The following is a 25109-nucleotide window of genomic DNA, read 5'->3' as shown; positions in this document are numbered from 1 at the left end:
AAAAAACTGTTACTTTTTTTCAATTTGACCATTTTTTTTATTGCATGTTTATTTTTAGAAAAACATAAAAGAATATTGCATTACTGTGTGAAAACCATTATTTGACGCACAATAAAATAATTAAGCAGTGGTGTAGTGAGTACAACAACAGACTAGCAATCGGATGGTTGATGGTTCGACTCTTGGCTGCGACTTATTTTTTTTTATTTTTTGTTTGCAAATACAAAATTCTATATAACTCTACTAACAAAACAACTTATTTCCGTCCAAAATATCCCAGCAAAAACTTTTCTTACAAATAAGCCGAAAAATAAGGGGAATTTGACGATTCAACTACTTATTTTTCTACTGTAAGAAGTCATTATTTTTGTTCGCGATGTCCCAAAAGTAATATTTTGGCCAGAAATAAGTTGTTTTGTTAGAGTTATTTATAGAATTTTTATTTACACAAAAAAATAAAAATAAAAAAAAATAAGTCGCAGACCCGATTCGAACCTGCAACCTTCTGTTTGGTAGTCTGCCGTTGTGCTCACTACACCACTGCTTAGTTATTTTATTGTGCGTCAAATAATGGTTTTCACACAGTAATGCAATATTCTTTTCTGTTTTTCTAAAAATAAACGTGCAATAAAAAAATGGGCAAATTGAAAAAAAGTAACAGCTTTTTTGTTTTGTTTGTTTATTTTGTTTTTTTAGACTTTACTACTTAAAAAGTAATGCATTAAACACATTCAAGACAGCAGGCTACCAACTTCAATCTGTCAAAAATAAAATGCACACGTTTATATGGAGACGATTATTTTAACGACAGCACAGCTACACGGCCACACGACTACTCATGCCGATGTAGCCGAATTAGGCTAATTTCTATTTTTGTCAACTACAAAACAGAAATAGTGTTGCTAATATAATAAAAAAAATGTAAATCAAATTAGTGCTTAAAAAAATATATTTTTTTTACTTAATTAAGAGAAGTTTCTGATAACCATATTGAAATAAATTAATAACAGGTACATAATTAATTATAACCATATATATATTTCTACTCAAAATAATTGTTTCAGTCTTAATTACTTTGGAATTTTGTACGGTTATTTTTTATTAAAGTGGCACCACTGAATTATTAATCAGCTGTTTACTTTGTAGCTGTCGTCTTTAAAATAATTCAGTAGCTGCCACACGACTACAACTGTAACCAGCAGAATTTGTGTTTATTAAAAGTCATTGTAGCCTTTGTAAGCGAAGTTTTTGCTGGGACGTAAATGTTTACGTATTTCTACACAAAAATTCTTCATAAATTCTTCAAAAAAGTATTTGAACAAAATCCACCCCTCGTAGCGCCCTCACTGAGAAACAACTGGATATACCCTATATAGTTTTGATATCTACTCCCTCCCAGCTTTCACCCACCATGTTGAAACCCCATTCAGGTCTGTCCCAAATGGCCCCTATCACACTTTGAACATAAATGTTAAAAAAGTATTTGAACAAAATCCACCCCTCGTAGCGCCCTCCCTGAGAAACAACTGGATATACCCTATATAGTTTTGATATCTACTCCCTCCCAGATTTCACCCACCATGTCCAAACCCCATTCAGGTCTGTCCCAAATGGCCCCTATCACACTTTGAACATAAATGTTAAAAAAGTAATTGAACAAAGTCCACCTATCGTAGCGCCCTCCCTGAGAAACAACTGGATATACCCTATATAGTTTTGACATCTACTCCCTCCCAGCTTTCACCCACCATGTTGAAACCCCATTCAGGTCTGTCCTAAATGGCCCCTATAACACTTTGAACATAAATATTAAAAAAGTAATTCAACAAAATCCACCCCTCGTAGCGCCCTCCCTGAGAAACAACTGGGTATACCCTATATAGTTTTAATATCTACTCCCTCCCGGCTTTCACCCACCATGTCCAAACCCCATTCAGGTCTGTCCTAAATGGCTCCTATCACACTTTGAACATAAATGTTAAAAAAGTAATTGAACAAAGTCCACCTATCGTGGCGCCCTCCCTGAGAAACAACTGGGTATACCCTATATAGTTTTGATATCTACTCCCTCCCAGCTTTCACCCACCATGTTGAAACCCCATTCAGGTCTGTCCTAAATGGCCTCTATAACACTTTGAACATAAATGTTAAAAAAGTAATTGAACAAAGTCCACTCATCGTAGCGCCCTCCCTGAGAAACAACTGGGTATACCCTATATAGTTTTGATATCTACTCCCTCCCAGCTTTCACCCACCATGTTGAAACCCCATTCAGGTCTGTCCTAAATGGCCCCTATCACACTTTGAACATAAATATTAAAAAAGTAATTGAACAAAGTCCACCTATCGTGGCGCCCTCCCTGAGAAACAACTGGGTATACCCTATATAGTTTTGACATCTACTCCCTCCCAGATTTCACCCACCATGTTGAAACCCCATTCAGGTCTGTCCTAAATGGCCCCTATAACACTTTGAACATAAATATTAAAAAAGTAATTCAACAAAATCCACCCCTCGTAGCGCCCTCCCTGAGAAACAACTGGGTATACCCTATATAGTTTTAATATCTACTCCCTCCCGGCTTTCACCCACCATGTCCAAACCCCATTCAGGTCTGTCCTAAATGGCTCCTATCACACTTTGAACATAAGTGTTAAAAAAGTAATTGAACAAAGTCCACCCCTCGTAGCGCCCTCCCTGAGAAACAACTGGGTATACCCTATATAGTTTTGACATCTACTCCCTCCCGGCTTTTACCCACCATGTTGAAACCCCATTCAGGTCTGTCCTAAATGGCCCCTATAACACTATGAACATAAATATTAAAAAAGTAATTCAACAAAATCCACCCCTCGTAGCGCCCTCCCTGAGAAACAACTGGGTATACCCTATATAGTTTTAATATCTACTCCCTCCCAGCTTTCACCCACCATGTCCAAACCCCATTCAGGTCTGTCCTAAATGGCCCCTATCACACTTTGAACATAAATGTTAAAAAAGTAATTGAACAAAGTCCACTCATCGTAGCGCCCTCCCTGAGAAACAACTGGATATACCCTATATAGTTTTGATATCTACTCTCTCCCAGCTTTCACCCACCATATCCAAACCCCATTCAGGTCTGTCCTAAATGGCCCCTATCACACTTTGAACATAAATGTTAAAAAAGTAATTGAACAAAGTCCACCCATCGTAGCGCCCTCCCTGAGAAACAACTGGGTATACCCTATATAGTTTTGTCATCTACTCCCTCCCAGCTTTCACCCACCATGTTGAAACCCCATTCAGGTCTGTCCTAAATGGCCCCTATAACACTTTTAACATTACAACAATTTTGGAACAAATTCCACCCCCCGTAGCGCCCTCCCTGAGAAACAACTGGGTATACCCTAAATAGTTTTGATATCTACTCCCTCCCAGCTTTCACCCACCATGTCCAAACCCCATTCAGGTCTGTCCTAAATGGCCCCTATAACACTTTTAACATTACAACAATTTTGGAACAAAATCCACCCCCCGTAGCGCCCACCCTGAGAAACAACTGGGTATACCCTATATAGTTGTTATATCTACTCCCTCCCAGCTTTCACCCACCATATCCAAACCCCATTCAGGTCTGTCCTAAATGGCCCCTATAACACTTTTAACATTACAACAATTTTGGAACAAATTGCACCCCTCGTAGCGCCCTTCCTGAGAAAGAAGTGGATATGCCCTATATAATTTTGACATCTACTCTCTCCCAGCTTTCACCCGGTATCTCAAAACCCCATTCAGGTCTGTCCTAAATGGCCCCTATAACGCTTTGAACATTAATGTAACCAAAGTAATCGAACAAATTCCGCCCCTAGTAGCGCCCTCCCTGAGAAACAACTGGGTATACCCTATACAGTTTTGATATCTACTCCCTCCCAGCTTTCACCCACCATATCCAAACCCCATTCAGGTCTGCCCTAAGTGGCCCGCCAATGAACTTGAATACTACATATTCAAACTGTAATTTTAATCTTAATATGAAGACGTTTTTTTTATTTTTTAACTAAAAGTTTAAATTTAAGGTATTTTCTTTAATTGGTGAATAAAAATAATTAATTTTATTATGTTTTTGTCAAAAAAAACTATGTTTTTCAAATTTACTTTATTTAACAGTGCTATGTTAAGTAGTTAACATATATGTGGGACGTATTTAACTTACGAATTTAACTTCACACCCTTGATATGTTTACAAAAATGATCTCAAATACCTTATTTGCTGTTTTTTATGTTTTTGTACACAAAATTCGTTGTTGTATTTTCAATTTAAAATTAAAATAGAAATTATTGGGTTAATCGAATAATTAACCGATTATTAACCGAATAAATCTAAACCTCGATTAATTATTTGATCGATTAACCGATTAAACCAGAAACCCGATTAATTGAATGCCCTAGTATTTATAGAGCCGTTTGTAAGAAATGGTTGGCTTCTGCATATTAATGGCCATACCAATATCTTTTTGGGAACATTTTCTACAACATTCCTTTGAGCATCAGCAAGGGAATTCAAAAATTTTCCAGAACATATGTTTTGTCATCAATTATGCAGCAGGTATATTTTTTTTATAAATGCTTACCTCACTCCTTAGTAATGAACAGAGTTTTGCGACAAGATACTATCTAGAGGAAATATTTTATATATTTTATTTCTTCAAAGTATTATAAAATACTTAAATTATAGCAAAATCTATCAATAATTTATCAGTTTAAATTTTATTTTTAACCCTTGACTCTATTAACTTACAAATGATGTACAGTCAGCGTCAAAAGAAAGTGTACAACTTGTTTTTACATTTAAAACGTTTTATTTACATATTAAAAAACAATTTTTTCTCCAGTTCTAGTATATTTATCAAAACACTTAATTGTTCTCTTACAATATATAAACAAAAAACTAAACTATTTCAACTGCAACAAAAACAGTAACAACAAAACCAAAAATACTCCATTTTTAACGCGTCAGAAAAAAGTGTACACATTTAGAATTGCAATAAGATTTTTCTAGCTACATAAAAAAATATATTGTTATTCTTTATTTTTGCCTAGTGGATCTTGCTGCTAGTCTCATGAGATTTTAAGATAGTAGCTTTTCTTGTTTGATCGCGAGAACTTTAAAACCAAAATGAGAAAACAAACTGCAATTGAAACAAGAAAGTAAGTCATAAAATTTAAAAATGAAGGCAAATCGTCACGTGAAATCTCCTCTATAATAGGAAGAAGCCATAATACTGTAAAAAAAATTATAGACAAACAAAAAAATTTAGAATTTTAGAAGATCAGCAACGTGCCGGAACACCAAAACGCCTTTACAACCTTGAAATACGATCGATTGTGAGAGCAGTGAAGAAAGTATTCACAGTAAGTGCAGTAAAATTATGCGAAGAATTAACAGATTCGTCTGGAGTGAGAGTTAGTAACAGTACGGTTCGCCGAGCGCTACACCCAAATGCTCTATATGGTGGAGTTCCGAGAGAATAACCCCACATTTCCAAACGAAATAAAGAGCGACTTCGAGAATTCGCAAACAGGTATAAAAACCAAGAACATTTTTTTGGAATAATGTGCGGTTTACGGACGAAAGCAAGTTTGAGATTTTCGGAAGTAAAAAAAGGAGTAAAATTTGGAGAAGCAAAAATCAAGAGTTCGACCAAAAAATGTACTATCCACCGTAAAGCATGGTGGTGGTTAGGTGATGGTGTGGGGGTGTATGGCGGCAAGTGGCATGGGAAAACTCATATTTATTGATAGTTTGATGAGCAAACCCGATTACCTAAACTAATTACCTAATTCTTATAGAAAATATGGAACCCATCATTAGAAAATTAAATCTAGACCGAACCTGGATCTTCCAACAGGACAACTATCCGAAGCATACTTCTTAACTTGTTAAAGAATGGTTGTTGTATCATACACCGAAACAACTGGAACAACCCCCACAGTCACCGAACATTAATCCCATTGAACATCTGTGGTAGCATTTGGACAGACAGATCAGAAAATGAAATATTACCAGCAATGACTCTCTACACGAAATCCTGCAGGAAGAGTGGTTCAACATCCCAACATCGGTGACATCAAAATTGGTAGAAACAATGCCAAGGAGGCTTGAAACTGTTTTAAAACCCAAAAGATGTCAAATAAAATACTAAACACATTTTTTCTTCTAATTTCCCTAAACTGTACACTTTCTTTTGACGCGTTAAAAATGGAGTATTTTTGGTTTTGTTGTTACTGTTTTTGTTGCAGTTGAACTAGTTTAGTTTTTTGTTTATATATTGCAAGAGAACAATTAAATGTTTTGTTAAATATACTAGAACTGGAGAACAAATAGTTTTTTAATATGTAAATAAAATGTTTTAAATGTAAAAACAAGTTGTACACTTTCTTTAGACGCTGACTGTATGTATGTAAATTAAAAAATCTCTTTCTCTGCTACACGAGACATTAACATTATTATTTTTATGTTTTTAACCTTATCATGTAGCTGCACTTTGAATCTTTTAAATTCATTAATCACTCTTGTCTCGTTTCAGGGTACACCAAAATTGCGTAAGTTCGCTGACTGTCATTATGAATTCACATGGGCAACGAATGTTATTTGTCCACCGCACATGTGCGATTTCGATGAGAAATCATGTGAAATTAAAAATTCTGAACTGGGTGTCAGCTACAATTTGAAGAAGGCAACCTTTGCCAATGAGGGTAAAATAAAGGTAAGTACTCACTCGTGCACATAAATATAATCGTATGTATGTTTGTTTGTGTATATAGGTACGTAGTTCATTCGAATATATTTTATAGACATACGCACATGTAACATGTCATTAAAACGGGATGGGTTATGAAAGCAAACATATTTGTCTGCATGAGAATACAAGGATGATGAAGAGTTTGAAGTAATGTTTAAATATTAAACAATATTTTCTTTGGGAATTTAAATCTGGCTATCTGATAGACATTTTATTCGAGTGGCTCTGTGGAGACTCAAAGATGTTTAAACGCTTGTGGTTCATACAATTTCAAAGCATTAATTATTCTTAAAGCCTTCGATTTGTTATATACATTTGAAAAATAAAAATTGCACATTTCAACCATCGTTTTCTTTTTTCAAAATATCGGACACAATTTATGACCGATTTCAAATATAAAAATCATATGAATAAAGTTTCAATGCAATATTTTTTACGATTCCAAAATTAATCGATTTTAAATTTGAAAATTTAGAAAATGTTGAATTTTATATATATACTCGGCCCTTCCGAAGTTTTAACTTTTAAATTTAATATCCCAAATTTGAGATTCCAAAACATGCAACAATTTTAGATACTATGGTGAATTCCAAATAATTTTAATATTATTTTATCAGCCCTTGACCAAATCTAGACATAATGAGTAAAATTCTTCTAAAAGAATTTTGATTTTTTGTTTGTTCTCATGAAGTGTTTTAAAATCCCAAAGGAATTGTAAATTCCCGCAATTTCTAATTTACGATTCTGATATCGTTTATTGGCTTCCACCTCAAAAAGATTTAGCGAGGTAAAAAATTTCATTGCGATATGTTAACAGACAAACCTTTTTAGTATAAATATGCAGTTATTTTGAATTATCGGAGAAAATTTTTTCCGAAGTCCACTACAATTTAATATTTTTTTCAATTACACAAAATAAATTAAAATCAATATTTTGTACGAGTTCGAAAAAAGGTGACTTTAAAGTTGAATACTGCAATTTTGAGCTTCATATATTTTAGTGTGGAGTCAGGTTGAAAAACTGGCGAATAAAGGTGAATGAGCTGAAAAGTAAACATGTTACGTTCGCTCTAAGGAGAGGAAATTGCCCACCTGTCACACTCAACAACGTTAATATACCGCAGTCTGATAATGTCACCTACCTTGGTATTCATCTAGATAGACGGCTTACTTGGCGCCGTCACATAGAAACCAAGAGACTTCACATGAAGTTAAAAGCCTCTAGCTTTCATTGGTTAATCAGTGACCAATCAAAATTAAGCCATGAATATAAAGTCATCTTGTATAAGACCGTTGTAAAACCAATTTGGACATATGGTATTCAATTATGGGGAATGGCTAGCAACACAGATCTTATACAGAGGGCCCAATCTAAAATTCTTAGGACCATGACGGTAGCACCATGGTATATAAGAAAGTAAAACATCCACAGGGAATTAGAAGTGACATTGGTAAAGTAAGAGTTCAAGAAACCCCCTGATATATTGTAAATCTGCAAAACCATCCCAATACGCTTGCAAGACGACTTGTGCAGATACCACCCCGCTAAGATGAGTGCCAGTTAACCATAAAGGCTCTCTTGTTGAAGAGCAAATAGTTTTAATTTTAGTTATAAGATTTAAATACTTATTGTAAGGTCAATAAGGCAGATTCAATAAATAAATAAAGCGTAAAAAAAATCATAGTTCAATTCTTCAAATTCATCGGACATTTCAAGCATTTTATGGTTCTCATAATCATACATCTCAGCGATATAAAGTTATATTTTTAATAAAGTCCATTGGATGGGTATGTTTTATTTCAATTTAAAGTTCTCCACCTCTCTAGAAAACACTTTTTATAATGTATATTTAAAGTTACTCCAAAATCCCCATTTATGCTAACTTTTCGGATCAACCAAATTACTCACAAAGCATGACATTGCAATAGGTTGTAATATACATTTACTTACCTTTGCGATGTTATAGCTATTTTTTCACAAAACTAAATTTAATATTCAAAATCATTTATTGACCCATATGTATCATAGTTTAACATATTACTATTACAAAAAATTACACGATTTTTGTTACTTTAACCTTTATAGATATTTTAAATTTTATTCTATAGCATTATTATTTTTCGTTTAAGCATTTTAATTCGTCTTTTTACTAAATTAAAATTTTATTGATTTGGTTTTTCTTTCAGATTTCAAAGGATAAACATGAATTTACTTTAGACTTCTGTGATGCAAATACAGTACACAAGGCTGTTACAGATTACAGCCAGGGATTGGTGAATCTATTTTTCATCACTAATGGTTCTTGCAATTCATATGGTAAGTTTACATTTTTTTACCCAAAATCAAAAAATATATGGGTATATTGATTTTGTCATTCCGTTTGTAACGCATCTAAATATTTATGACAGGCCCACAAAAGTATATATATTCCGCGTTCTTATTATATTCTAAGACGATCTAGCTAACACGATATGGCCCTTGGTCCTTCTCTAAAAATGACATGAACATGCATAATTCAAAATATTTTATTGTCATATATTGATGGGGAAGTATACAAGATTCGGCAGAGCCGAATATAAAACTCTTGCTTGTTTTATTATATTTTCCTTTTCTACAGACAATTTTTGGAATTTAACTTTGTTTATTTAGTAAATTTTGTATCCATATTTTTTATACTCTTTTTGAACAAGAGTTCAAAGTTCATAGATATTTTTTCTCGTTTGTTTAAATTTAGCACGTGTTTTATGCAAAATATTCTCTAGTTTTTTTTGTTTTGACTTTTTTCAATTTAATTTCCTTTTCCTGTTTTAAAACATCCGTTTGGCACAAGTATTTCCTTCGGTTTTTTATTTGCCTGCTTTTAGCTGCTGAGTATTCAATCAATTTCGTTGTAGTTATTGTTTTTTTATTGTTTACTTTTCGCTGTGTAGGTTTCCTTTCGATGTTGCTGCAGTAAATCCTTTTTTCTTTTTTCTCTTTCTCTGCCGGTTTTTGTGTGGATATGTGAGTGTCTGCGAGATTGTCTGTATTTGTCTTGTATAATTTTTTAATGCTTCTTACTGCTGCTTGAAGTATCACTCGCTCGTTTTTATTTTTCTTCTTCAATTGTATCTATCTAGTTGCTGCTGTTGTTGTTCCGGCTCCTGCAATAGCTGTTGGTTCGAACCAATCTGTTGTTTTTAGCTACTTGTGTATTTTAATCTTCAAATCGCATTTGAATTGGCAATCATCCCAGTGCGCTCATTTTTCTTTTTTCATTCTTTAGTTTTGGTTGCATCACTACATAATGTACAGTTTGTTACACACATAGTTTGGGTGCCAAGAGAATTGTTATTTAAGTTATTTTGTATTTAGCAAAAAAAACCAACTGGTAGAGTTACATGATTAATTTGATTAAAACTGAATTTCGTCAAACATATTTGTACTATTTACTCCGGCTCACTTAGCAAATGTAAATTTTACATTTTAGGTCACACAGAAAATACTGAAGTTCTCTGGTAATCAATCTTAAACTATTTCATGTACTACGAATTGGTTTTTCACAATTTGAAGACCATTTAAGTAAAGGGTTTTTTTCAGCCCGATAGAACTTACGAAAGTGTTAACTGTCAATCCAACTGTCATATTGCTCTCACTTTTTGACATTTATGATCAGTATACTCTGCCAAATCATCATGAATAGATTGACGTTTGATCAAGGCTACCAAATTATCCAAATTTACTATGAAAATCAGTTTTCGCATCGCGCATCTTATTGACCATATGTTTGAAATTCGAATAAAAAATTTGTTTGATTAAAATTTTCTTATTCACAAAACTTACTGAAATCCTTCTGGTAATATATTTATTGCCTTTGTAGTGTATAAAGCATTTCGTTCAATATCGTGTCTCGCATTTAGTACACTTTTCATAATGTCGGTATTGTCCTCAACACTTCTCACCACATAAAATCTTATCGCTGTGTTTAGATCGTAAAATATTCCTCCGATATACTCATTTATAGAGTCACATACAATTGAAGATACAACTACTGTCGCTCCACCATTTAATTCCATTTTGCAGTATAATAAAGTACATTTTTTTGTGTTTTTAGATGTATTCCAACTCTTTTTTATTTCATTTCTTTTGGCGTGATGTTACAACAACTGTTTATTTTACTAGTTTTTATTTCAGCTTAGTGTTGAATAAGAAAAACATTAGATTTTATTTAATAAAATAATGAAATTAAAGCAGCTAATTTGCAGAGAAGTGTTTGTAATCGTAATTTAAGATAGTGTGTGAAATAAATAAAATAAATGAAATAAATGTAATTACTTTTTGGCCTCATGAAACATTTAGATTTATCAGCATCTCTTGAACAATTGGAGAAGATATCATAAACAGTCAGAGCAGAGTTGTTTTTGAGTGGATTTGTATTTAGTTCGTAGTAAAGTTAAAACTATATTTTGAAAGACATGTGTTTTGTCTTTTTAACAGAAAATCGCTATTACACTTAGTTTCCTAGAAAAAAGTATATACAACTTATAATTTTTAAATATTTTTTGGAAATATATATAAGATAAACGCCTAGAAGTTACTAATAGGGGTTTATTTAAAAATTCCAAAATGGGCGTACATTTTAGATATTATGATGTATTCCAAATCAACAATATTATTGTTTTGCCAGCCCCGAACCAAATATTGCTTTATGGACAAAATCCCAAAGACTGTGTAAAATTAGGTTTTTTTTTCTGGAAACAAATGTTTCCTCCTAAACATTTGCTAAAATTCTTGGTTTTAAATAATTTGAATTATAACAATAAATAATCACCGATTCTTAGAAGTGCATTGGCTACTTATAAGTTCTTTTTGGGACTTAGCACATTTTCTATTACTTATTTTAGTCCTTCCAAATTTAAAACATTTTATGTCGAAATAATCCTCAACGGATTAAAGAAGTGCACATTAGCACATACTCTATTACTTATTTTAGTCCTTCCAAATTTAAAACATTTTATGTTGAAATAATCCTCCACGGATTAAAGTTTTTTTTATATCATAGTATATTTTGAATATAAGACTTTTACCAATCTCGGTCCAAATAAGGTCCCATGGGCAATAATCCTAAAATTCTTATTCTTAATTTTTAGAATTATGGGATTCTTATTCCTCAAAATGTTTTAATTTTTTATAGAATTATATATATAGGCCACCAATGTATGAAATTGCATTGAAATCTTAAAGCAACATTTTATTATACATATTCAAAGTTTCTGCAAAAGCTAAATTTTCGGTTGCAATGTTGGTAATCACATTTTCCATTTGGGACTCACAGTGGGGGAATTTCGAAAAAAAAATTAAAATAATTCTGATTTTATAGAAGAGGTGTTATTGAGTTTATGTTTTGGAATTTGACCCTAAAGAGCAAGAACAGCTGAGTCTCAAGGTGTCAATGTGTAGTACTTCGGGTAAATAAGAAACTTAAAACGATGACAAATATTTGTTCTCGATCTGATTTGAATGATTTTATTATATGGGCATTATTGTCCAAAATATCGAGCGAATTAAGGGTATTTCGTACGTGACATAAAACGTAAGAATTTGAATTTCTTACACTAAACCGAATATTTGTTCCTTGACAAAAGCAATCTTTGGATGATTTTATAATAACAAGTAAGAGTGTTATATTCCCAATTTTCGCCATACTTTACAGTATAGCTTCTGTGTACCTACTTGGAACTAATTTCTGCAAAATTTTATCAGGATTGCTGCAGTATTCATACAAATGTCCCCCGTTACACCGACAGTTGATAAGGTTTGTATGCTCATTTCAAATATCATACAAACCTTATCAACAGAGAGTAATCGTGGAAAATTGCATCCATATAGTAGCTCCTTTCATTTGGTCCCTATCGTATAGTTAGCTTGTTTAAGAATTTAATGCAGACTCAGAATATATACATACTAACATTTTGAATATTTAACACCAACATTTTCTCCGTATAAAATCCCATTTATTTTAAAAAAATTTTACATTTTTGTACAAATATACACAGACCAGTCGGATTTTATGGATTTAAAAAACTTTATAAAGGTTAATAAACTAATCCCCCATTAACACAAAGTCTGGTTATGTGTTAACTAATAGTTACACTGACAGTTTTCATACAAAAATAATTTTAAACGACAGTATAACTATTAGTTAACACATAACTAGACTTCATGTTAATGGGGTTAAGTAATTAAAAAAAGCTTGTTTTATTAAAATTGCATTCATAATGCAATTGCATTTTTCGTTATTTTTACTTGTGGTTCATTTTCGTTCAGAACAAACAAATGAACAAGTTTGTTCCTTTTGTTCAGTTGTTAATTTTTATTCTGCAGTATTTGACTGAACTAAGTGATTGAACGATTTTTCTGTGAATGTATTTGCAGATAGTGTACAAAACTAACAGGTCACAACTGTATTTGGAAACAAATTTGGAAGGATTTTTAATAATGAAGAAAACAAAATGTAAATTTAATTAAATTCAAACAACAATAAAGAACAAGAAGACTGAACAACTTCACATTGTTCACTTGACCGAATTGTTCAATTGAACTTGTTCGTTCATGAACAACCCAACTCTAATTAAAATGACATATAAGTTGTTAAAGACAAAAAATATTTAAATAAATCGTATTAATAGGACTTCCCGTCACAAAAACTTTTTATATAGTTGTTTAGTTAACTACACTTTTTAAGATTATTTACAATAAAAAATATTTACGTGGTCGTTTAAGAGGACACAATTATATGTTAAATGAATATTAAATCAATAAAATCCGACATCAGCTACTTAAGATACGAATATTTAATTGCGAGTTTTTCGAAATTAAAAAATATATAAAAATGGAAGACCCAAAGTCAATTTGTTATTGATGTCTTATGGAATTGATGATATATTAAAATCTTTAAAGTCGTATCGAGTACAAATTTTACATTGTCTTAAATTTTTCACATACCCTAGGTACAACATTTTGATGCATTGAGACTCCGCCCTCCTTGGTCTTTAAAGTCCAAATTCTAAACATAGACTTATTAAACTCGAACTATCCGTTCAGAAATTTCAGAAATATATTTATAAAAAGTAAAGTATTTCTGTTAAAAATTAGACAAACTACACAGAGACATTAATAAATATTGGATAATAGTCATATAAAGTGATATAAAGCAGTGTCAAAGCCCCATAAAAATTAAAAATATAATTGGATAGTTGGTACCAGAATTTTGCAAAATTGATTATGGAGGTTTACTTTAAATAAATTTAATATATAAATAGTATTAATATATAAATAACAACTCCTCAGTTAATGCTCCAATTTTCAATCGGTACCAATCGATTTCAAATTACTACCACATCTTTTTCTTATCACCCCACTGTGTTTATTTTAAAAACAATTCTCATTTTTCACGCTTTAAGTGTGAATAAGCTCTTTTTTTGGATTATTCTTCAGTATTTATTAACGAAATTCATGACTTTTTAACTTCGTAGTGGTGGCATTTTTCAAAAGTCAATAATATCTCAACAATAACCAAAGAAAAATCTATTGGATTCCATTTTAAGTTGGCAACAATGGAATGTGCATGTTGATTCTTGAGTTTTTGCTAATCTTCAAGTGTTGATTTTCATGTTGCATACATATTTTTTTCGGATGTTGCCACACAGATCTCGACTATAGTCTTATCACTATGTTCCTTTTTTTTTTGGTTTTATTTACTGGTGCTGTTGATTCTGCCATTCTTGTTATTGTTGTTATTTTAGTTGCTTATACTGGGTACTTATCCACCATGTTAAAGATAAAATGTAAAAAGTTTTTTCATGTATTCGAGTACTGTGTGGTGTATGAATATTTAATATGGCGTCATCATGCTTTTACTTGGATTTCCTTATGCTACAATGTGTGTGCTACTTGTTTTTTCGGGTTTCCTTCCAATGGCGACAGATACATCCTTTCCAACTTACGTACACATACATACATTTCTCTATGTATGTACATTTACAGCTCCTTTAAATAAACAAAAAAAAATTTTAAAAAAATGTATCAAAAAATGTAAAAAACTATTTTACTTCTTCTGCATTGATAAGTATTGCTGCTCATACGAATAAAAACAGAAAATCTTTAAAAAATTCACATCATGCTGGTTTTTATTTACACATCCGTTTTATTACACCCTACACTTGCACATACTATGCTATGTGTTTCCATAGTTTTGAGATTCATAATTAGTGGATTCACAAGGTATCCTATCAATAAAGTCATATTGTTTTAATATTATACAATGGTTTAAAAATGTTGTTATTTAATTTCATGTAAAAGTATGTTCTAAAATAATACTACTATGTTTATTGTGTTATCGTAACCAACCAGCAAAGACCTGCGCCGAACGCCTAAGAGTCGGTAAAGCGAGTCGTGAAATATTAGGACATTATGACAATATGACATGTTCAGAGACCTTGTGAATTGACCATATGTTTATTGTGCTGTCGTAACCAATCAGCAGATACTTGCGCCGAACTCCCTCCTAATTATAACATTATGACAAAATGACAAGATAGGATATGATGCCTTGTGAATCCATTACTTATTTAGTTTATGTTACATTTAAATACAATACAAATTGATTTCTAAGTCAATGTTACCGGGCCATGTCGTTAGGAATCGGACAAGTTCGGATAGATAGTGCAGGTTATGTCTTATATGAGGTTATGTGAGTAGTTTTAAATTTTATGTGGTAGCATACAAAAAATGTCCTCATATTCTAACATTAATTACATTTTAATCCATTTTCGGTTGTTTTTACCTTTAAACTCAGTTTCTTTCCCTTTTAAGTTTATACGACAATGCATAAAATACAAGAAAAAAGAAACATTAAAATATATAGAGTTGATTATAGTTTTTGTCTATTTTTTGTTCCTTAGATTTCGCTTTTTGTTGCTTTACTTAAGTGAAAAATCAAATAGTTAATACCAGTACGTGTTGTAAAGTACTAAAAGACAAGTTCTCCTCACCTTTTGGTGCTGGTTTCCAATAGCAACAGCCAGCAAAATCGTCATTAAAGTGTCATTAAGCTTTACAGCTGCTACTGCTGTTTTTCGTTACTGCTTTCATAATTCTTCATTTTTCATTCTTGGCAAATACATTATTTTATCACTCCACTTCTTGCTCTATTCAATTTTTATTAAAATTGTTAAAAAGACTTAAAAGACGTAAAAAGTTTTTGATAAAATTGCTATTTAATTTGCAATTTTTTAGCAATCTCTATTTTATTTGATACATATCCCAGCAATAATTTAGGAAGTAGGTAGAATAATCCATAGAGAAACATAGAGCGGAAACAAGGAAAAAACTCAAACAAAAAAATTAATCAAAATAATCACACATACGAGTGTTGTTTTTGTTTTCACTCTACTAACACATTCTCACCACTTAGGTTTCTGACAACTGAATTAGGTCTTTGACAGGAGAATTTCCGCTCTATGTCTATTCTCTATGGAATAATCACATAATTTTCATAGAATACCTCAAGAGCTGTACGTTATTTATTATTTTGGGAAGTTTAGTTTAAAATAAAGGTTGAAATCACCAATATAGACCAATATTTAATCTTAGTTATTTATACAGATTGATATTATGTATAAACTTAACATGTATATTAATAACTTATTATGATTTTGGTATTTAAGCCTACTCACATAAAAGATGGGTAGCCAAAACCTTTTTTCGATAGGCATTTCCATATTATAATCCCGAATAGGGATTTATGGCAGCGCGGACTCTTCCCCCTGATGATGTCATAAGGATATATACTGACGGCTCTAAAAGGGGCAATAGGGTCGGTGGAGGTTTATTGAAAACTTTAGGATAAAATCCTACCTTAGGCTACCTAACTTATGTACTGCTCTTCAGGCGGAAATTACTACCGTTAAACTAATTGGCTGAGGTATTATCGAATATCTGGTGATATATGTATATTTACTGATAGTAAGGACACGATGGAAATCAGGGTAATTGTATAGCAGATTAATTGGCCAAAAGGGGTGCGATGATGAATAAGGATGCGATCGACCCCTTTTCTGGTATTTCCTTTGTTAAAACTACACAAAACAGGTGGACTAATGAACCTTCCTGTGCTACAACGATGTCGACTTGGCCCGTATATGATGCCAGCAGGACGAATCTACTTATGGAATACCTTCGTGAGCAAATAAGGCTAATCAAGGATGAATCTTAGACGAATTTACTCCTTCATCAGGGAATTTGATTGGTTTAACTTGGAGACAACGGATTTATTGTAAATACCCTGCAGTTTACCCCGTGGGTATTACAATGGGATCAGATTTTAACTGCTTAAGGACTGGATGCCCATGGAACCTAACCTACCTACCCAATTTTTGGGCACTATGAGTATCAACTTGTCAAAATAAACATTTTGATATCCATATAGACATGTTTGAAACAATGTGATTTTCAGTCTGAGAACTCGCGAACTAGTACGTATATTGAACATAAAATTAACAAACTATTTCTTGAATCAAATAAATTGTTAAAAAATCCTTGAAAATCGTATAAATTATGGAATAAATTTAGACATGACAAATATAGAGTTGTATCCGGCTGCAAGAGCACTTTTACTAATAGTACCCGATATTACATCACGAACGGTTATCAAATGAAAATTGTTACTTTAGTACACTTTTTGATAGAAAATGTAAAGGTGGAAACAAATCTAAGATTTAGCAAAAGCAATTCAAATAAATATATGTATGTACAAATATTTGGTTTCAATAATAGAGTTTATTGAAATCTATAAAATTTAATATTTTAACCCAATAAGCACCAAAGCCCCAAAAATTCCAGCACTTCAACATTTTGTTGGAATTTGACTTGAATGCAAATGTAATTATGCTTCAACCTTGAAAAATATTGGAAAAAATTAAATATTTTCAAACGAAAAACATATGATTTGAATTTATGTTTCCTTTTTACTGGAGAATGCTATTGATATAAAGTGTAATACAACTGTAATTCAATTGCTTGACTATAATTCAAGGCTTGAATTACACTTGCTTTCAACTTGCATTACAGTAAAATTGCTTATTGGGAATATACTAAAATAACTAACATAACTTACAATAAGATTATATGTAAGTTCCTTAAGAAATTTTTCTTCTATGAAGAGGTTTTTGTTAAACTAACAGGGGACATTTTTCTGAAATCGGACATAAATTATTTACGATATTCTGAAAATCCGGGACCTGGTATGGTGAAATTTAGAATTTGGAATTTAAAAATGTGTATAACTATAAAAGTTAAATATCACACGCAACTAACAAACAGCTTTTGTAATATTTGATATAGTAATAATTTCCCGTAAAGACGTCCATCGACCGAACACAACTTTAGACGATACTACCCTATGTACGACTTGACGAAGAAAAAAACCTAATATATTACATTATTTAAAAACAATTTAGTTATTTGAATTATTCGAACTATTTGAAATTTGGATACCTTACCAGATACACAGAGAAATCAGATTCGTAGTAGCAATCGAATTTGTTACCAGTCGAATGATTCGGTTGCATACACAGATCAGTTCGTTTCTATTCACAGAAAGTCTGTTAATAAAGAAGAATTTTGTTACCCCTTCTTAATTTTGTAGCCACAACTGTAAAATTCGGTCAATAAGGTAGAATTACTTGATTGGCAACAAATTCGGTTGCTACTACGAATCTGTTTTCTCTGTGTCCATTTATTATCGAACGACTCCTTAAGTAAAATTAACCACCGATATAAAATAAATCTGATTTTTCCTTTTCGTTATTTCATCTCTTAATTATAATCCTTAATAAAATTGCATGAACTGCATACAGTACTGATATTATTTTCGCCTTCGAGCGTGTCATCGATTGTAGATCATTATTTTATTGTTTGGGCAATTCAATCACCATAACAACTTTCACCACACCAAAAAAAAAGGTGAAGAATTGATTTTCCAGAGCCCCAATCAAGGAAAACCAAAAATACCGCTTTCCTTTATTAACTATGTTGTAGCAGGAATTGAGCTTAACAACTTTGCTGAACATCACTATGCGATATTCGGGCATGTAGAATGTCAAAATACATGAAAAAGGCACACAAAAATTACAATTTCCCCTATTTATTTATGAATAACGGGATTTGGAAAATCCCAAAAATCCCGGGTTTCGCGATTTAAGAAATCCCGAAAACTCCGTGATTTTCGGAAACGGAATTCCCCGTTTGGCATCTCTAGCTCCAACCATGTGAAATTTCATAATAATATCTCTAATAGACAGTGTGACCATTTTGGCATTTTTGCAGTTAGATTTAGCATTTTTTATTTTGATTTAGCTGCAAATTTTCGATTTAGCATTTGGCATTTTTTTTTAGCATTTTTTAATAATTTGTTCAGCATTTTCTAGCTTCAATTTATTTTTCATTTTTACCCCTGTTACAATTAAAATTTGATTGATTGTAACCACGAATTAATGACGATATTAAAACCCGTCTACAACAGACACGAAATGCTGTTAAAACATGATGTTTTTACAGCATTTCGAGATGTTAAAACACATGGCTTAAAAACCGTGTTAAAATATTGATAAAAGCCAAAAATGATGAGTATATGTATTAAAGGCCTGCACAAGACAACATTTTGTAGAAAAATGTCTTACTTCAAAATTTGATGCTTTGTTTTGTTGTGTCGACGCGCACATCATGTTGTTCAATGTCATCGCGCCGCAAAAACCATGTTGTACCATGTCATCGCGCCGCGAAAACCGTGTTGTGCCATGTCATGTCTATAACTATTGATGATGCTGTTGTTATGTGTGGTAGCTTGAATTGAATTGATGTTAACAAGTGTCGCATTGTTAGGCAGAATAAAATTGCATAGCAGAATGAAATTGTACATAACTGCTGAACTGTGAAAATCTGAGAACTATTATTATTTAGCATTATATATTTTTTTTTAAATATTTAGAACAAATAATATAAGGATTTTTAAAAAATATAAATAATAAAGTGTAACACAGGAAAAAGAAATTCATAATTGGAATGAATTTTTTAATAAATATTATTAATCGAACATGAATTTTTTCCAAACTTTTTTCATTCAGAATAAGAACATGTTCATAAATATTATTAATTTGTACATGAAGGAAATTTTTAATTTTTTTACACAAATTTGTTGCTATTTTATAATAAATTGCATTATGTAGTTCAAATATTTTTGTATAATATCCCAATATTGGCCAATATTTCTAAATGTATAGAAAAGTCTGAAACGTATACATATTTTCTCATTGTATAGCTGAAAATCATAAAAAAATTAAATATTTTCCAAGAAAAATTTCAAACATTTTTGAATAACATAAAAATATACTAGAAAATTTAAATAATTTTGTTCAAGCCTTCTAGATTTTATTTGAAAACAAAAAATAGGAAAAAAAAATTCTGTGAAGTTACGCAATAAGTGCCCTACACTTTTTCTTCAAATCGTTGGGCAGTTGCTTTTGTTCCATTGGATCATTTTCGTAGATTTATATTTTTGTAGCAATTATGCCGCGAACGATTCAGAGACACTTCATTAAATTTAAACATGTTTTTACAACGAATATAAAAAACACTTTTGTATTTAATATCATTAAATATATTATAAACTTCACCGTTAAGGATTTATACATTAATTTAATTTTCTTTAATTAAACACCGTCTAATAGGCCAATTGGCTTTGTTCATGAAGTTTTATTTTATTTAGCAATGTAATTATTAAATGTCCCGTTAATAATATTCGAGCCATTGTACCTATGTCAGGTAGTATTTAAAATATGTATGTGAAACACATTACATTTTTAATTCCATGAAAATTATTGGCATTTTATGGCCAATACGTATTCGTTTTTAAGTAATAATATAACAGGTAATATTACTAAATATTGTAAAATTTTCCAAAACAACATTAAAAAACCCATTGGTGTACTTTCGTATTTTTATTTTGACCTACTATATAATATAAATTTCAGTTGTATTTTTATAGTCAACTAGCTTGACTCGGTGCGCTTCGCTAGCCCTGTCGTAGTAAAAAAATATATAGCCTATTGACGCTTCCCAGTAAGGATCTATCTACGTTCCAAATTTCAATAAAATCGGTTCAGCCGTTTAGGCGTGATGCTCAAACAAATAAACAAACCAACAAACTTACAAAGACATTTATATATTAATATAGATTTTTTCTTATTGCACACAATAAATACTACAAGTGGATTGAAATCATCTCATACAAAAAAGGCCTCATACATGATTTAAATGACTTGAAATTATTTTCCATGTCATCCATGCATCTGTTAATTTTTTTAATGTTGTGTGTGTTATGATGTTGTTAAAATGATGCTGCGTTTGTTTTTTGTTTTGATATACATTGCCTTTGCGTGTTGCTGTTAAGTAGGTAAAAGAACATAACATGACATGACAAAAGCATCATGTGGCAATTGTCTTCGTGTTAAACAATGCAGCTTGTGCAGGTCTTTAATATGTATACCCAACACTAACATTATGTTAGTGTTAATGTTAAACATTTCATGCTAGTTTTTGAATTCAATAACAGAATAATATGTAGAAATTTCATAGCAGAGTTAATGTTAACTAAGGCAAAGATTACCCAAAAATTTGTTAAGTTTAAAAATATTACCTTTTTTGCTGTTGACAATAGTTTAAAAGTAAATTATATGAAAATTTCAAAGAAAAAATTATAAATTTTTCAAATGATGAAATTACAACTTTAGAATTATAATGGCAAAAATTAACTTCATACGAGTGGCAAAATCAGAAGACAACTATTGAGTTTTGGATACAAGTTTATGAATGTTTATGAATGCTGTGAATGAAAATCCCTTCAAGGAATTGTCCAATTTTGTTATGAAATTTTTAGTTTTGCCATTTAGTAATGCAGAAGTTGAACGTGTATTTAGGGAATGAATCTTTTAAAAAATAAAATAAGAAATAGAATGAAATACAATGAATTAAATACAATGAATTCTCTCCTCTATATAAGATGTGGATTGAAAAGATTGAATAAATGCTGCCAAAGTTTTGAAATAACTAAAGCATTAATCCAAAAATGTGATACAAATATATGGGGCATTTCATGTCAAGTGAACCAACTTTTGAAATCGATGTCTTCCGATCGGGATGAAATTTGCACCAAGGTTAGCTCTATTGGATAGTAACTCAGACACAATTTTTCAACAACATCGGTCGAGAACTCTCTGAGTTATAGGGGGTAAAATTTTGACAATTTGGTCAAACAGGGGTTTTTTCTTATCCATGTAACTTATTACCTATTGTTCTTAGCAAAATGTGTCCCAAATAGTATAGATAGCTATTTCTTCGAACTTTCGAAAAAAAATATTTAAAAAAAAAATAAAAAATTTTTAATATTTTTTTTTCCGATATCAAAAACTTTTTTGACTTTTTTTTAAAATGGGTCCTTTTTTTTTTTTTTTTTCTTAAAATAAAGTTTAGATATTTTCCTTGAACACCTACTTGGTCGCTTAGTGGGATGCGAGTGGGATATCTATCAAAATAAATATTTTGTAACTCAAAACATAAAATTTTTGACTTTTTTTGCAAAATCAAAAACTTTGTTGACTTTTTTTTTCAAAATGGACCCTTTTTTAATCTTTTTTTTTAGGTCAAACAAAAGCTTAGATATTATCCTTGAAGACCCTTTTGGTCGCTTAGTGGGATGCGAGTGGGATATCTATCAAAATAAATATTTTTTAACTCAAGACTTACAATTTTTGACTTTTTTTTTTGCAAATACGATTTTTTTTCCAAATGGGCCCTTTTTTTAAAATTTTTTTTGTAGTCAAAAGAAAGCTTAGGTCCATTCCTTTAAGATATTTTTAGTCCCTTAGTGGGATGCGAGTGGGATATCTATCAAAATAAATATTTTGTAACTCAAGATATACAATTTTTTAAAAAAGGGCCCATTTTGAAAAAAAATTCGAATTTGCAAAAAAAAAGTCAATAATTGAATGTCTTGAGTTACAACATTTTTATTTTAATAGATATCCTACTCACATCTTCCTAAGTGACAAAATAGGTCTTAAAGGAAAAGACCTAAGCTTTCTTTTGAGCAAAAAAAAATTTTTTTAAAAAAGTCCCATATTGGAAAAAAATTTCTATTTTGCAAAAAAAAATTAAAAAATTGTTACAAAATATTTATTTTGATAGATATCCCACTCGCATCCCACTAAGGGACTAAAAATATCTTAAAGGAATGGACCTAGGCTTTCTTTTGAGCAAAAAAAAAAAAATTAAAAAAGGGCCCATATTGGAAAAAAATTTTGATTTTGCAAAAAAAAATTAAAAAATTGTATGTCTTGCGTTACAAAATATTTATTTTGATAGATATCCCACTCGCATCCCACTAAGGGACTAAAAATATCTTAAAGGAATGGACCTAAGCTTTCTTTTGACTACAAAAAAAATTTTAAAAAAAGGGCCCATTTGGAAAAAAAATCGTATTTGCAAAAAAAAAAGTCAAAAATTGTAAGTCTTGAGTTAAAAAATATTTATTTTGATAGATATCCCACTCGCATCCCACTAAGCGACCAAAAGGGTCTTCAAGGATAATATCTAAGCTTTTGTTTGACCTAAAAAAAAAGATTAAAAAAGGGTCCATTTTGAAAAAAAAAGTCAACAAAGTTTTTGATTTTGCAAAAAAAGTCAAAAATTTTATGTTTTGAGTTACAAAATATTTATTTTGATAGATATCCCACTCGCATCCCACTAAGCGACCAAGTAGGTGTTCAAGGAAAATATCTAAACTTTATTTTAAGAAAAAAAAAAAAAAAAAAAAAAAAAGGGCCCATTTTAAAAAAAAGTCAAAAAAGTTTTTGATTTCGGAAAAAAAATATTAAAAATTTTTTATTTTTTTTTTTTAAATATTTTTTTTCGAAAGATCGAAGAAATAGCTATCTATACTATTTGGGACACATTTTGCTAAGAACAATAGGTAATAAGTTACATGGATAAGAAAAAACCCCTGTTTGACCAAATTGTCAAAATTTTACCCCCTATAACTCAGAGAGTTCTCGACCGATGTTGTTGAAAAATTGTGTCTGAGTTACTATCCAATAGAGCTAACCTTGGTGCTCTATCGGAAGACATCGATTTCAAAAGTTGGTTCACTTGACATGAAATGCCCCATATATATTATAACAGAGCCCTCAGAAAGTGAAGAATCCACTTTGATGAAGTATTTAATATGTAGCCAAAAGTTATTATTTTTGTTTAAACTAATTTATTTGTGAAGTAATGCTATTAAATATCAAATATTTTAGTTTTTAGAACATATAAAATCCAAAATTGTTTTATGTACTTATATATGATGACATATCTATTTACATATACATATGTATAAACACTGAAAAATATATAGTTTTAATTTTTGTTTTATAATTTTAATTTACGATTCTTGAAGAGAATAAGTAATTTGTTTTGTTTTTGAGTTCGATGTTGTTTTATTTATATAATCAAACATAATTTGTAGAAACAACGGTACAAATAGTAAAGAATTTCTTCATAATATTATTAAAAAAAATTTTAGCATTTTTTTGGCATTTAAAAATCCTTTTAGCATTTTTTTTTAGCATTATTTTGGATACACTGCTAATAGATACCGAATATATTTCCAAAAAAAAAGTTTCAGCTCAATTTTAGAGGAACATACAATTTTCTCTAAAATATTTGATTAATTTAAAAGCGCTTAAAACATAAAATTCGTTTTCTCCGTTGTTCTAGATTTGTTCACCCATCCTTTTAACCTTAATCCTGTTGCCTAAAAAAACAACGGTTCGTTTTTCTTCACGTTTCTTTTTTGCTGACTACCAAAACTTAAAAGCCTGTAAAAATCCGCTTGTTGTTGTTTTTTTCCATTCTCAATGACGACTGTGCTGGTTGGTGGTGATGACAAAAAACTCAAATCCTGAAATCTCAAAATATGTGTAGTCAGTTTTCAGCCTAAAAAGTCACATTTGATTTTGCTGTTAAAAGTGGGTTTAAGTTAAAATGACTTTTGCGTTCCGTTTTTTGTTTCTATTTCTAATACTACTCAAAATTCTAAATAACAAGTGACATGAAAAAAAACATAGAACAAGCCATTAGTGATGCCAATCGAGAACGTTTTTTTTTTACGATTTCGGGATTTTATTATCAACTTGATTTCCATTAATAATAACGCATTTTGGGATTGTTATTATTATTTTGATAA

The 25109-nt window shown here is 31.0% G+C and overlaps 1 protein-coding gene across 1 annotated transcript in view; it reads left to right on the top strand.

Annotated features, from left to right (window-relative positions):
* Positions 1 to 25109, top strand: part of Lerp (lysosomal enzyme receptor protein) — a 263489-nt gene that overhangs the window by 142084 nt on the left and 96296 nt on the right. Inside the window, exons 12-13 of the mRNA XM_065515622.1 lie at positions 6571 to 6750; positions 8974 to 9103. Coding sequence (XP_065371694.1) covers positions 6571 to 6750; positions 8974 to 9103 — 310 coding nt within the window. The remainder of the gene's footprint in view (positions 1 to 6570; positions 6751 to 8973; positions 9104 to 25109) is intronic.

Source organism: Calliphora vicina, chromosome 1 (assembly GCF_958450345.1).
Source record: "Calliphora vicina chromosome 1, idCalVici1.1, whole genome shotgun sequence".
Classification (NCBI taxonomy): Eukaryota; Metazoa; Arthropoda; class Insecta; order Diptera; family Calliphoridae; genus Calliphora; species Calliphora vicina.
Note: the sequence above shows the minus strand (reverse complement) of the source record. Positions and strands in the feature narration are given on the sequence as shown.